The 14,177-nt window shown below is 40.1% G+C and overlaps 1 protein-coding gene across 3 annotated transcripts in view; it reads left to right on the top strand.

Annotated features, from left to right (window-relative positions):
• The window catches only part of NALCN (sodium leak channel, non-selective), a 248,258-nt gene extending 241,519 nt beyond the window's left edge, over positions 1 to 6,739 (top strand). Inside the window, exons 40-45 of one of the 3 annotated variants that reach the window (XM_037377625.1) lie at positions 120 to 277; positions 933 to 1,083; positions 3,146 to 3,295; positions 4,003 to 4,120; positions 5,534 to 5,573; positions 5,874 to 6,085. In XM_037377625.1, the coding sequence (XP_037233522.1) occupies positions 120 to 277; positions 933 to 1,083; positions 3,146 to 3,295; positions 4,003 to 4,120; positions 5,534 to 5,573; positions 5,874 to 5,973 (717 nt within the window). In that variant the 3' untranslated portion in view covers positions 5,974 to 6,085. Of the gene's footprint in view, positions 1 to 119; positions 278 to 932; positions 1,084 to 3,145; positions 3,296 to 4,002; positions 4,121 to 5,533; positions 5,574 to 5,873 lie in introns of all 3 variants that reach the window. The other 2 variants (XM_037377624.1, XM_037377626.1) reach the window with 2 other exon arrangements.
• The last annotated feature ends 7,438 nt before the right edge of the window (positions 6,740 to 14,177 follow it).

The following is a 14,177-nucleotide window of genomic DNA, read 5'->3' as shown; positions in this document are numbered from 1 at the left end:
GGCCAGGATTTGAAACAGAGTCTTTAGAGAAATAGCATTTCTCACAGCGATCAGCCTGAATGTCTGAGCTGGTTGTTAGGTCAGTAATAATTTACCACCTATTATGCAATTTTACACAGGGAGTAATCCCTACCTTCCGAGTGAAATTTCTGCTGAGGCTTTTGCGAGGCAGGCTGGAGGTGGATCTTGACAAGGACAAGCTGCTGTTCAAGCACATGTGCTACGAAATGGAGCGGCTCCATAATGGTGGTGATGTCACTTTCCATGACGTGCTCAGGTACTCTGATATTTTCTCTAAATTTGTAGAAGGGGTATATTGACCTGTTTTTCTCTCCAGGCTAACAGGTATTTATTAGGCTTGGGAAAAGGCAAGGCTGGTAGCCATAGAGATACTGCCATTTTAAATGTAACACAAATATTAGATTTCCCTTTTTTCCTTGCAAATATTAGTGATGGAAAATGCAGGTCCTAGGGAATCAGCTCTGAGTAATTTTAAAATTTTCATTTGTCATAAACAGAAAACACATGTTGTTCTTGTATCCCAAGTTATGAAATACTGTCCCCACACATGTAGCGACATGACAGTAAATCTGACTAGAAATAAAATAGAAGTGGGAACATTATGCAAGTGTAAACTGGGGGGGCGGGATGACAGGGGGACACCAAACTAAGCCACTACATATGCCCTGGCTGCTTACAGTTCAGAAGCTTATCTTTGTTGGACGGCTGGATGTAGGTGATAAGATCTTAATTTGAGCACTGCATGTCTCTTCTAGAATCATCTCATCATTTTTTTAGCTTCAAATGAGAATTTATTACACACACCTGAATTATGTATTCTTGCATTAAGCTCTTCAGTATGAGCTTTGATTTTCTGAATTAAAATGTAAGTTCACCAGCATTTAAAAAAAAAAAATATCTGTTTCTTCCAGCATGCTTTCATATAGGTCTGTTGATATCAGAAAAAGTCTTCAACTGGAAGAGCTGCTTGCTAGGGAGCAACTGGAATATACCATAGAAGAGGAGGTGGCTAAACAGACCATACGCATGTGGCTAAAGAAGTGCTTAAAGCGAATCAGAGCAGTAAGTAAAGCTAAAACAGGATCGAAATAGTTGTAGAAATTGAACTGTTCAAAAGTGCTGGAATTTGCTGTCACTAGTCTTCATTTACTCTGGAGTCACAATAATATTTATGTAAAGAAGTACGTAGCAGCTGCTAATTCAGAAAAAAAAATATGTTACAGCTCAATTGAAAGTGCTACAAAAATAAGCATCTTTTGAAGGCAAAAGCTGTCTTCCTGCCAAAATTTATGTCTTTTTAATACAGCAGTAAGGCACATGTGCAGAGACCAAAGTCAAAGGAATAAAGAAAAAACAATGTAATCTGGTGAAACCTCACAGGCCTAATCCTTCCTCTCAGAATCTAATTGTGTAATTTCTTTGCCTCTGGTGGGAGAAGATACCATGATCAGTCACCAGCAGATGACTCTTCAAATTGAACTCATATCAAAATACGTTGTTTAAGTGACCATTACAGTAACTGTGTGTGCAAATGAGCAGCGTGTACATGCGAATCAGGTATATGAACCATGGCACACAGTAGCTGTGCCTATGTCAGTAAATTAAGTAGGGCCAAGGCATCAGGTCAGGACTCAGATGGGGTCACTCATACTCATTAGCATATTGCTCAGTATAGTTCTGGCCAGTGCATATTCATACTCTCCCATACCACTACCATAGGAGCATCACTGCCCTCCAGGCATAGGTCCGGGTGGAGACTGCTCCCAGCAGGCAGCGGTTGGAGCGGTCTTGTGCAGTAGAGGGAAGATTGGCCAGATTATACAAATCCTGGCCTGTCACTTGGCTTCAGCACGGCAGAAAACCCGTCTTTTTAATTTACTAGTACAGACCTAGCTAGTACTTCTGTATTGTGTTTACGCAATGCTTCTGATAGTCAGAAATATTTTTGCCTTTGCTCAGCCATAGCTACAATCAGGTTTTGGACTGACTCTCCTCTTATCTTCCAAAAAACACTCTTCCTTTATATAAAAAGTCACAACCTGGTTGCATTGATGACTGATTTTTCAGTTACTGTAAGGCTGAGCCCATGTCTTGATGCATATACTTCTTATTTTTTTAAAAGCTTACTTCATGTGAGTGGAGGTTTTCCATAGAGATCTGTGATCATGGGATCTGGCTTTTTCTGCTTGTAAATTTATAAAAAAAGGTAACCGGACAATTTGAATGTAATGTACATTCCAGCTGAAACGTCAATGTTCAAGGCATATTCAGATAGATAGTTTCATTTTGATCTCATCTCTGTAATAATAATGGCATGAAATTAAATCTTACTCTCAGTTCTGGGTTTTTTTAACTCTGTTGTTCATTTCATTATGATGTTGAATTACACTATGTTAAAGTAAATACAGTATTCATTTCACTCTAATAATATGGTTCAGATCATTTCACATTATATGAACCTTTTATAAACTGAATGTAATTATAGAAGTTAATATATATTTTCAAATTCTCTTGTTAGTCTCTAAGTCTCTCTAGAGGGAGCATGTGAAAACTACCCAGGAAAGTGAAACCCTTCCTAAGGGCTGTTTATTTTAATTTAAAAGCAAATTAGATTGTAAGATCATAATGGCAGTGGTTTTGTTTTTCTATTTGTACTGTAAATCTATGCTTAGTCACAAGGTTTCCGCTACTGTTTTATTCAATCTTATTGGCAGCCTGTTCCAAAGTCCATGAAAGAAATCAGATTTTTTTCATTGCCTTCATGTAATTCTTAGTGAGTCTCTACCAGTTTCCTTGTTTCTTTTTCTTTGCAAGAACTTTTAGCACATAAATTAAAAAATGTATGTTTTCAAACTCTAGGTTTAAACCAATAACTGAGCAACTTGCCTTCCACTTAATATAGTTTATAAGTTTCATCCTCTGTTCCCTACGTAAAGGTTAGACATACGCTGGAAGTCACTTCATTTAAATAGCAACCATCTGATACACGTGGCTTTATCGATGCACCTGGTATGCACATCTGGCGCTCACTGTTTTGTTAAATATTTAGAAGGCTTAAAAAAAAATCAAACACTGTGACACACCAATGAGAACATTTTTGTTGTCACATATTGTACCTTGATAGAAACAACAGCAGTCATGCAGCATTATCCATAGTCTACGAGAGAGTCAACAGCAGGAGTTGAGCCGGTTTCTGAATCCTCCCAGCATTGAGACAACACAGCCAAGCGAAGATATGAATGCTCTTAATCAGGATAATAGTGCACAGCCAGAGGTATGGTAACCAGAAGATCACCAGCTACTCAGAACAAATTCAGAAAACTTACATGTTTCTTACTTTTTTTAAAAAAAAAAAAATCATTTTAACTAGAAAAGTTGGTAGTACTGTCTTGTTTTGCCTCATTCTTTGCCTTTAGATGTAAAGGCAAGATGGTCTAAGGCAGTAATTCCCCAGCTTAGTTCACTGTCTTGCTAGCACCATAAAGGGCAAACTCAGCTGTACGACTCCGGCAGCACCAACTTTCAGCTCTAGCATGAGCTGTGTACAGGCTCAGGGATGTGAGGCTTTCCTGTTCAAGCATTCTGAAGACGTGTTTACACTGAGTAATAACATTGGGCATGATGGGTCCTCTGAGTAGGAGTCCTGGGCTCTTCCAGGGTAGGGAATGACGAAGGTACAACGTAAGGACTCCACTGCAGAAGGCTGAGAATTTTGTACCCTTCAGTGACTCTGTGTAACTGAATTGAGCCTGAATGTTCGTTTTATTTTTTTCCTATTAGTAGTAGTTTTCTGGGGCGGTAAAGAATAGAAGCCATGCTGCCTTAACAAATGGCATTATGTTTTGTTTGCATTTTGTATAAAGCTTGGAAATATTGTATAAAGCTTGGAATTCTTGGAAAAAAGAATAGAAAGATAACCCTTCTTAGGATTATCCCCATGCAATGGAGAACTATGACTGAGATTCTTTTTTCTATGTTCAGACAAGTAGCCAGCAGCAGCTACTAAGCCCAACACTTTCTGACAGAGGTGGCTATCGACAAGACTCTGCAGATGCTGGGAAACCTCAGCGGAAATTTGGACAATGGCGTTTGCCATCAGGTAAGTGAAAAATGTTTATCAGTAGAGTCCCCATATACCAAATCACTGCTGTACAGTAACAAGACCATGAGAGGCTTTGTAATGCACAGTTCTGCCTGCTGCCTGCTGCCTGCTGCTTGCACCCACATCAAGTGTTTTCTACCCTCATGCATGATAAAATACAGCAGTCTCTCCCCTCCCACCCAATTCTGAAAGTCTGGAAGATGGGCTCAAGCATTGCCATATGCAGATGTTTGGGGTTTTTTTTACTTTTTTATACATTTACTCAGGATCTTTGGATTAGGAACTGTACTATCCCGTATTTTGGGATAGTGTCTTGTGTATTTAAAGTTCTCTCTTATCATATAAAGCACATTGGAAGTGAATGAAGTTTTTCCTAACAACAGTAATAACTTCTGAGTGGCTTGTCTTGCCTAAGCATACCAAGCCTATGACTTACACCTTAACACTATAATAATAATTTTTTTTATCTTCACTTCAGCCAGGAATTGCCAGGTACAGTTTCCCATTTATTTTCTCAGAAACAGGAAACATCCTCAAGTTATTCTAGGAACAACAGTCCATGACAAAAGAAAGGCTAGACTATACTTAGAGTTATATATATATGTAGGAGGGTGGGAGAGGTGCATAGGTACAGTCTGAGGCCTTAGTCCTTATCTCAAGAGCACTCTCCGCCACCTGAAATATTCTGTAATAAAGTGCATATTGATCTCTGCTGCCTGCCACACTTGTGACCAGCATGTTAGGTGTGTACACATCAACCTGCTTTCAGCTGTCATCAGTCAGTCCTATTCCAAGTCAGAGTGCTGCATTAAAAGGCTGCCACTGTTCAGACCCTAATCATATCTAAGTGGAAGTAGAAGAGATGCTTATGCTACGAGTGCCATTAACCCTGCTTTTGTGACTAGAGTACTTGTCCAAGAAATGGGACAGCTTAAGAGAGAGCTTTCAATCCATGTTTTCTACTTAAATGTCACTGAGCAGCAAAGATCAACATTTTGTTGGAACAGAGAGAAAAAGAGGGAGCATGCTAAGAAGGGATTGTACTACTGTAGCCAACTGGATAGGTTTGTCATGTGAGAAGGAGTTCAGGGTTCCCTTAGCACTTGATCTTGCCCATGTCAACCTTGAACGTTCCTCAGTGGACGGTCTCAGAAAAGGAGAGTCACCTCCATGCACAGTACAGCCCGGCAGATGATAAGAATTCTGCCTCCAATCCAACAAAGACATGTATTTAAGATCATAAGCAGCATCAAGATAAATTGTAGTACTTATATGCTTACACATTTATTTTAGTACTTTCCTAAAGCCATACCAACACCTTGTACTGGCTTCCAGCCCTAGGCCACACTAAATACCACTTTCTAGGTGTAGCTACCACCCCTAAATGCACTTTTCCCTCCCTTTCTCCAGCAGTTACCAGTTTCATCATTTTGCCAGCAGGACAATGCATGTAAGTACTGCCTAAACCATTTAGGTTGCAGTTAACCAGGTAAGAAGAGATCTGTTGCATCAGTTCATCCCAGTAGAATGAAATGAGGCACCGCTTAGTTAAACTGCTCTACCAGCAGATTAGTGAGAGCAGTGTCAACAGTTGGAGCTGAAAAAAACCTCATTGAAACAGAGCCCTGTTCTTTCTGCACTAAATCATTTTAAAGCTGCCCCAGTCCAGCCAGTTCTGTATACCTGAATTCTAACCAAAAATGTTCAAGTAGGTCTACTCTAATACAGCACTTTCTGTTTGATTTCATAGCCCCCAAACCAATAAGCCATTCAGTGTCTTCAGTCAACCTCCGCTTTGGTGGGCGCTCAACTATGAAATCTGTTGCATGCAAAATGAATCCCATGTCTGATGCTGCTTCTTGTGGATCCGAAGTCAAGAAATGGTGGACAAGGCAATTAACTGTGGAGAGTGATGAGAGTGGAGAGGACCTTCTTGATATCTGAGAAAAATTTAAGTCATACTACAACAACAACCACTTCAAGTACAAACTACTTTTCTATGTTTAGAATTGAAGATGCTGTGTGATGTACAATTTCTTTGAAGTCAATGTCATAAATTTTTTCAGATGCTTATCTTTCTGCCATATGAAGCATAGCACACATTTACTAACTGTACTCCAAGAAACCTGTATACAATAGCAGTACTAACAAAACCAGAGAGAATATATTACCTTTAGCAGACAGAGCATTTAAAGATTTCAGATGTTCTGTAGCTACATAATGAAAATGTATTTTGATACACATACCTCTGTGTTTTTCTTCAACCTATACCATACTTTGAAGTGGGAACACTTTACAGGTGTAATGTATTTCTTCTTTTTGTGTTTTCCCTCAGTTCTTATTTAGTAACATTTCTTTAGAAAGATTTTATTATTCACAAATGACCTGAAGAGGTCAGCACTGACTTCATGTTCAAGGAAATTATTTTTACAAAGTACAGATTCTGAATTACAATTCCAAGCTTTTTCTGGACCTTTTTTAAAATACGCAAGATACAGGATAACTCATTTTAAAATCAGAAGGTGAAGGATTGGCTTTTAAAATGTAAATATCTTTGGGTTTTGGTTAATTATGCAAAGAGCTTGATTTTCATAGAGAAAAGGGGGGGGGGGCGGGGAAAAAAAGACATGAAAACTGTGCATTTATGATTCCAGCAAAAGACCTCCATGTAAAAAACATGGTTCATGCTTCATTTTCAGACTAGACTGGTTACATATATGTATGGTGTCATTATTCTCTTAATTGGGTCCCACTTTCTTGCATAGTCATAAGATAACTTTCTTCTTGTCTGTGTGATAAAAATTAGCATGTTGGGGGTTCTAATTACAGAGTAGTATTGTATGGCTTTTAAAATACAGTTCAGTTTTGCCTGTACAGGTAGAAGTGAATTTTACTTACCCGTGTTACTACTCATGCTATAGCCCTGCGAAGCTAAGGTATGACACTGTACTGTGGTTAAGTACCTTTGCCCCTTTTATCCCGATGCGTAATATTTTTACATGTTAGCCTTCTGTTATTTTATGAAGCACCAGTAGTGCTGTATTACTGCTGGTGAAAAGCAGCTGTCCCTTTCATAAATGTTTTTTCCAGTAAAAGGCCAATGCTATACAGATATGGAGGTAGAGAAGAAAAGCCACAAAATGCAGCAAAGTTTGTCAGTTTCAGAACTTAAGCCTGTCTAAAAAAATGTGGGGTAAAAATGTACCCTTCCCTCAGGGAAGAAATAAGAGGTTGCAGATTTTGTAGCTAACCGACTGGGTTTTTTAGCATAGCTGGGACCTTTCTGTCACCATTGTTTCCTATGGAAATTATTGGTTGCTCTAACATGGCCTGATGTGAGATCTTGTAAGAGGCTCACAGTTAATATACATCATCACTTAAAAAATATATCCTTTAAAAAGCAAGAAAAAGCTAGTGCTTTGCAATGTTTTCTGGCCAAAATATTAATGAGGAGCGGTCAGAATACAGCATTGTTTTTACAGATACCTTCACCATAAATGCAAAATTAATTTGGGCCATAAAATACAGTTTTCTTGGCATCTATCAATGTTTTTTCCTTGTGTATGGTTGAACCTGGTTTAGGGCTTTTTTGAAAATAATCATATTGAACACATCTGTATTTTGTGGTTTCTTTATGTGTTTTGGTATATATTTAAGTTTAAATCTGGTCTACTGTAACTCTATAGTAACAGAACATGTGCATTCTCTTGTTTATGAGATGAACCATCAACAAAACTTCATATGAAAGTCCATTCTTTGGGGTTCTGTTTTGTGCTTGTTTAAGTTGAGCTTTTGTATATATGACAGAAAGAGAAATATTTGATTTATAAAGGATAGTATCTTTAAAAGTTCAATAATACATTGAACTGCAGATCTTTCTGAATCATTGTTGCTGCAAATCTTCTTTTTAAAAAATCTGGCAAACATTTTTTCCTTGCCTTACAGTACTCTGTCAATAAAAGTGAGTTGCTTTAAGCAATATTCCTCCCTCTGGTTTTCCTTCTGACTGTGTCTGCTGTATCTGGCCCGTCTCTGATATTGCTGCATAGTGGCTAGGTATGTGGTTTGTACAGGATTATTTCAAGACATGCTTTCACACTCTTCTAATTTGTTTTTTGGTGAGAAGTCCAGCAAATTACCTCATCAGTACTGCCACGAGGGGGTCTCATTCAAAAAATGGGACTAAATAGGACTGTTCATTATTTATTTTTCGAGATCTCTGGACCATCTAATCTGACTGGGAAGCTGGCTCTAGGAAAGCAATGTTCACCTGTTCCTTTGCCCATTTTACCTTTTCAGATACAGGAAGTGAAATGGAGTTACAAAGATGTGACAAGAATACGTGCTAGAGCACCCGGGCAACTAGGTTAAGGTGAAAAACTCCTTAGTATGGCACCTCCGACATAACTGAAGAAGGTGATAAACTCCTACTCTGCAGCAAAGCAACCAATGTGCATTTGCACATGAAGGTGAGGAAGCAGAGTTGAGGAATGACTGAAGTTCAAGCAGCCTGCACAAACAATGGAGAGAACAAAGAGGAAACAGTGCATCAGGAAATCAGAGTCAGTCCAGACAGCCTGAGAAAAAAAGTTCAAACAAGAACAGACCCTAGACAAAGGTAAACAAAAAATTGCCAGGGGAATGTTACTACCTACAGTGCTCTTGGCCCCTAGAATTAAATCCAGAGTTATGCTATACAAATGAAAAGAAGAAAGTGTTTAGACTCCTTTTCATCTACCGAGAGAGCTCTGTTCCATAGGAAGCGAGTTGTAAAAGCCTTCATGGCTTCTGTGGGCAAAAAGTGTAGTGCATGTTGTCAGTGCTTGAATGAAAACCAGCTTGTGGGAAGTCTGAGAACAGCAGCAAAGGTGAGTCTCAATATCATTCCAAAGTCAGGTCAGATTTCAATTCACTTTTGTAACGAAGAAATTAATAATCTGAAACCATTTGCTACTGGAATGTATCCAGCTTAACTAAGAGCTAAAACCATAAAGTACATTTTATCTGGCAAGCTGAAAATACCATCATTGTTTTAACTGATAAGGACCAATCAGGCTTAAACATCTTCAAAATAACATTACATTCAGTATTGTCTGCATTCAAAGACCAGTATCACAGCTTCCGAGAAGCCAAAGAAGATTTAGATGCCAAAAGCAAGTGAATGACTTTGTGAGAATCATCTTTTTTGTTCTCTTCTTTTATTCACAACATGCCCACGGCTCTTCTTATTGTGCAGGTAAGTATGTCCATGAATAACTGAAGCAGAAGGGTTCGCACTGTTGTAACAGTACATTTGGAGCCTCAGCAAGCAGGATGCATGCTAAACCTTCCATGCAAGAGTGCACACTCCTGCTGCTGCTACATTTCCACAAGTGAAAACAAATAGTGCCCTGATTTGTCAGTCAAAATTACCAATACGATTATCCCAGTCTCCTCGAATTTAGCTTTAGGAGGCTAAATTCATTCCTTCTGTTGAAGGCAGTTTAGTCACACCACAGATGAGCTTGCCGCAATGCATAGGCTGATGCTGGGAAGTTGGCTGCCCTGGTCTGTTCAATTGCTCTGCAACACAAAGGGAGCCTCACTAGAATGCAATTAACCTTCCTTTTCATCCCAAGGGCCCTAGTGTCAGACCCCATAGCAGCTGGTGTCCATTGTTCTTCATTAAGAACCTCTAAGCACCAAGTTATTAACCCATCAGTGAGCTAAGTGTACAGATAGTGGCATTTTGTTCCCTTTCCACAGGTTTCTGTCTCAGATACTTATTCCAGTACCCTTACTGGTTTCATACTTTTGCCTGACTCGCATATCTGCACTGGGGAATTTGAGTAAATTACTTGGGCACCTACAAAAGTGTGTTTCATAAAAGGGTAGCTTACTGGAAAGGCAAGAAACCTCTTAAGTACAGGTAGAAAACAAAAAACCCACTATCCATCAGCTTGAAGAGCTGTTGACATTAGCCTTTTCTTCTTTTGGGATTCAAGCAGCAACCACCTGTGTGGCACAAGCCTCCACTGTCTCAGTGGGCATTGCTTTGTTTCAGGAAATCTTTTGCCAAGGTTGGAAACAAACTGGTTTATACAAAATAAACATCAGTGAGTCCTGGAGACTTGAGCAGTCAAGTTCTAACTGGATCCTCCACATGATGCGAGACACTGTGGTGGGTTTGTTGTTTGTGAGTACATTTACCTGCAAAGGTAAGAGAAGAGGGTTGGTCCTTGAGTTCATTAGCAGAGAAGCTGGATGTCACATCCCCTCACATGCCCTGTATTCTGGGTTTCTTTTAGATTTTTCACTCCAGTTACATGTAAGTGGGAAAATGCCTTGGCATATTCTGCATTCTCAGTAAATGCTCCCAAGAAATGGGGGACTGAACAGAGTTATGATCTCATTATAATGCATCTGATGCCAGTTTATAGGAGTCTCAGCCCCCATCCCAAAGAACTACGTATTCTACGGATCAGGTACTTTCACACCTCAGGTTTCTAAATTCATACTGCCTAGGGAATCTGTTTACTGCACATTTAAAAACAAGAAAGAAAAAGAGAAAATAAAAAAAGAAAGAAAAAGAAAGAGGAAGAAGAGAAAAGGAAAAAAGAAAAAGAAAGAAAAAGGTGTTACCTGGGTGTTGGATTTTAGGGTTTGGGTTGGTTGGGTTTTCTTCATTTTAGCAACTATGTAAAAAAAAAAATAATAATCAGCAAATCTGTCTTTCTACATAAGCTTCTCAGTTGTTCTGACCAAGCTAAGAAAACAAAGAAATGGTTGACCTTTTTCTTAATGTGTCCATTTCTCAAATGTACCTCTGTTTTGAAAATAACAGGTTTCATGTTTTGATTCTTCCCTTTTGTTTAAAATGCCATCAAAACCTATTTGCTGTATTAGACTTAAAATTGCCAAAACTTTGGTCAATGAAAAACTAATTTTCCACATGAATTTTTATCATGCACAAAAATTCACCCTTTTTTTTTTTTCTTTTTTTCTGTCCACCAGGAAAAGTTCATCCTGGTGGGTGGATATGAGCCAAAAGTGTGTCCTCTCAGACCAGAAAGCTGACCGTAACTGCAGAAAAAGAAGCGTGGCCAGCAGGTCAGGGGAGGTGGTTTTGCCCCTTTTCGCCATTCTGGTGTTACCCCACCTGAAGTACTGCATCCAGCTCTGGGGTCTTCAGTAGAAGAAAGGCATGGACCTGTTGGAGCAGGTCCAGAGGAGGGCCACAAAAATGGTCAGAGGGCTGGAGCACTTCTGCTATGAAGAAAGGCTGGGAGAGCTGGGGTGGTTTAGCCTGGACAAGAGAAGGCTCCGGGGAGACCTTATTGTAGCCATTCAATATATGAAGGGGGCTTATAAGAAAGGCAGACAGAGACTTTTACTGAGGCCTGTAGTAACAAGATAAGGGCTAATGGCTTTAAACTGACAAAGGGTAGATTTAGATTGAACATAAGGAAAATTCTTTATGATGAGGGTGGAGACACTGGACCAAGTTGCCCAGAGAAGTTGTGGATGCCCCATCCCTGGAAGCATTCAAGGTCAGGTTGGATGGGGCTTTGAGCAACCTGGTCTAGTTAAAGATGTTGTTGCCATGGCATTGGGCTTGAACTTTGATCTTTGAAGATCCCTTCCAACTCAAACCATTCTGTGATTGTATGATTCCTATAGATTTTTTTTATCTGGCATAAGAATGATGTCATACAGAAAAATAGCATGCAGGGAAAAAAGAACACTGCCTTTGTTGTCAGTGTGTTAAAAAATGCACAACAATGAACGTTTTGCTTTATTTGCTGAAAATGATTCACCCAAAACATTGGTTTGCTGACATTGCTAGGGGTCTTCTTCCCAAGCACTTCAAATGTGTCAAAAACTAAACATCACCAAGGAAGGAAACCAATAACTTTTCCCAGTTTGTCCTTAGCTGCCTGCCAACTGCTCCAGTGAGATGAGACACATGGTGGTAAGTTTTGCATTGCCCTTGTAGGCAATGCTGGCCCCAGCCGCCCCGCTGTTGGAGACAACCACCTCCTTATCAAAGCCGGTTGGTGCAAAATAGGTGCCTATGCCCCTGTACTCCATGGAAAAACCTGGATTTTCCACTGCGCCTGCTGTGGAGGGCATTTAAAGCTCTACTGAGGTCAGCAGAGGATAAGCAGGTGCAGGGCCCCTCAGAGTGCTCCACCAGGAGAGGGAACCTCTAGCACCGCAGTGCTTGGGCAGCCAAGAGCAGTCAAGGGGCACAGCAAGGCTTGCCTAAGCTTTTCTGCTGAAACTTTCAGATCGGTGATGTCAGGCGTGCAATTTATCCACTCCTGTGCTGCGGACACTCCTGAAGACATGACCCAGTGAATTGGTTTAGCTGCTGTGAGTAACAAGGGGCTCAAATGCAGTTGCTCATAGCCAGCTCCAGTTCTTCCACTGTAGAGCTTGATGCCCTGAACTTGGCCGGTTTAACTCTTCACCCAGTTGCTTCTACTGAGCTCTGTAAAAGACTCCAGATTTAAAAATACACATACTAAAACCTTCATCTTAATTGGATCAGCAACAGCAAGAATGTTTCTCTGACCTTGGCCTATAGATGGTATTTCAACTTTATATGCATTCATCAGTTTAGCATGCATCATCTGTAAGGGTTCATCTATATGAGGACATTGCACCAGCTTAAATTTAACCTGTTGTTGGAAATCGATTTCTCTAGATCAGTTTGAGTACCTGTGGAAATGTTTATTTCAGTTTAAAGATTTTTTTTCTATTGATCCGTGTTAAAACCGAATAGCCTTGCTTTTATTCTAATGGCAAAAGTGCTCCCACAGGTCTACACATCAGCCGTCTTAATTGGTTTTAAAACCGCACCTTTAATTATATGGTTGCAAGTGCTTTGCATAGAGGAGGCCTTTCTTATGATCTGTATATAGTTGCAGCTGAGGTGCTAAATAAAAGTGCAGTTTGGGGTAATTTACAGCAGGAACCACCCCCCCAGGAGGCATTTGGGGTGAGACTGTGCTGGTTGTAGCCCCCTCTGCTTCGAGCAGCCCTCAGGCACCGTGTGAGCAGCTTTGTGGCCCCAAGTATCCCTGCAAGCCTCCCCGCTGTGCTGCAGAGCATGCAGGACATGGGTTTCAGGCTATGGCTGGTGCTGTACATGCCTTGCCTTATTCCAGACAACTAAGCCGAACAAAACACACAAAGAATATGCTGATTATTTGCTAGGCCCACATAAACACCAAATGGCGCCCAGGGTGTGTGCTGTGGATGTGATGAGGCTTCTGCAGAGGGTCTCACCCCGGGCAGTGTGGCCGTACAGCTCCTGCCACGTGCCCTCCGAGCTGGGGGCACCTGGCTCTCTTTTGCTTCCCTGTTAGACACAGTCAGCTTGGGATTGGATTGCTTTCACAAGGCCTGTCTTCTTCCAGGTAAATCAGTGCTTTTCAGTAGGAAAAGGTCTCGGCACAATCTGTTAGACTGGTTTTCTGAGCCAATCTAGCTACGGTGTTTTATTTTAATATATGTTGGATCATCCACAGTTGTAATCAAGCATTATATCCCCCCTGAGATGGACGGTCAGAAATGCCAAAGAGAGGGCATTTTGACAACTTTCAGTAGCTGAGCTTTCTGCTAAGGTATTGCAGAACTATGACAGATTTAAATTCTTTTTTTAACACTAGAGGGCTAGCATTACTTTACATTGGCTGTCTGCACACACACACACACACAGAAGATTAGCAGGTTGATCATCTTTGTGATACAAGTTTAATATTTTTTTCTGCTTTGTATTTAGATATGTCAGTGACAAGAAATTTCTAGCATCATTATATGACAAGGGACCTTTCATTAACCTTGTAGCACTTATTGAAAAGAAAGTGTTTTGTTTTGTTTGTGGAAGCATGACTTTTTGGGAAACCAATGACATTTGTATTCCCACTTGTTTAAGATGTGCACAGAAGTTGTAATAGAAGATTGAGTTAGCAGCAACGTTTCATTTCTCTGTCTCCAATGACTGTGGTATTTGCATGTCAGCTGGAATACAGCTTATATTTGCATTCCAATTCCCAGAAAAATCATG

The sequence above is a fragment of the Falco rusticolus genome, chromosome 2 (genome assembly GCF_015220075.1).
Source record: "Falco rusticolus isolate bFalRus1 chromosome 2, bFalRus1.pri, whole genome shotgun sequence".
NCBI lineage: Eukaryota > Metazoa > Chordata > Aves > Falconiformes > Falconidae > Falco > Falco rusticolus.
This window is presented reverse-complemented; position numbering and strand designations above follow the sequence as displayed.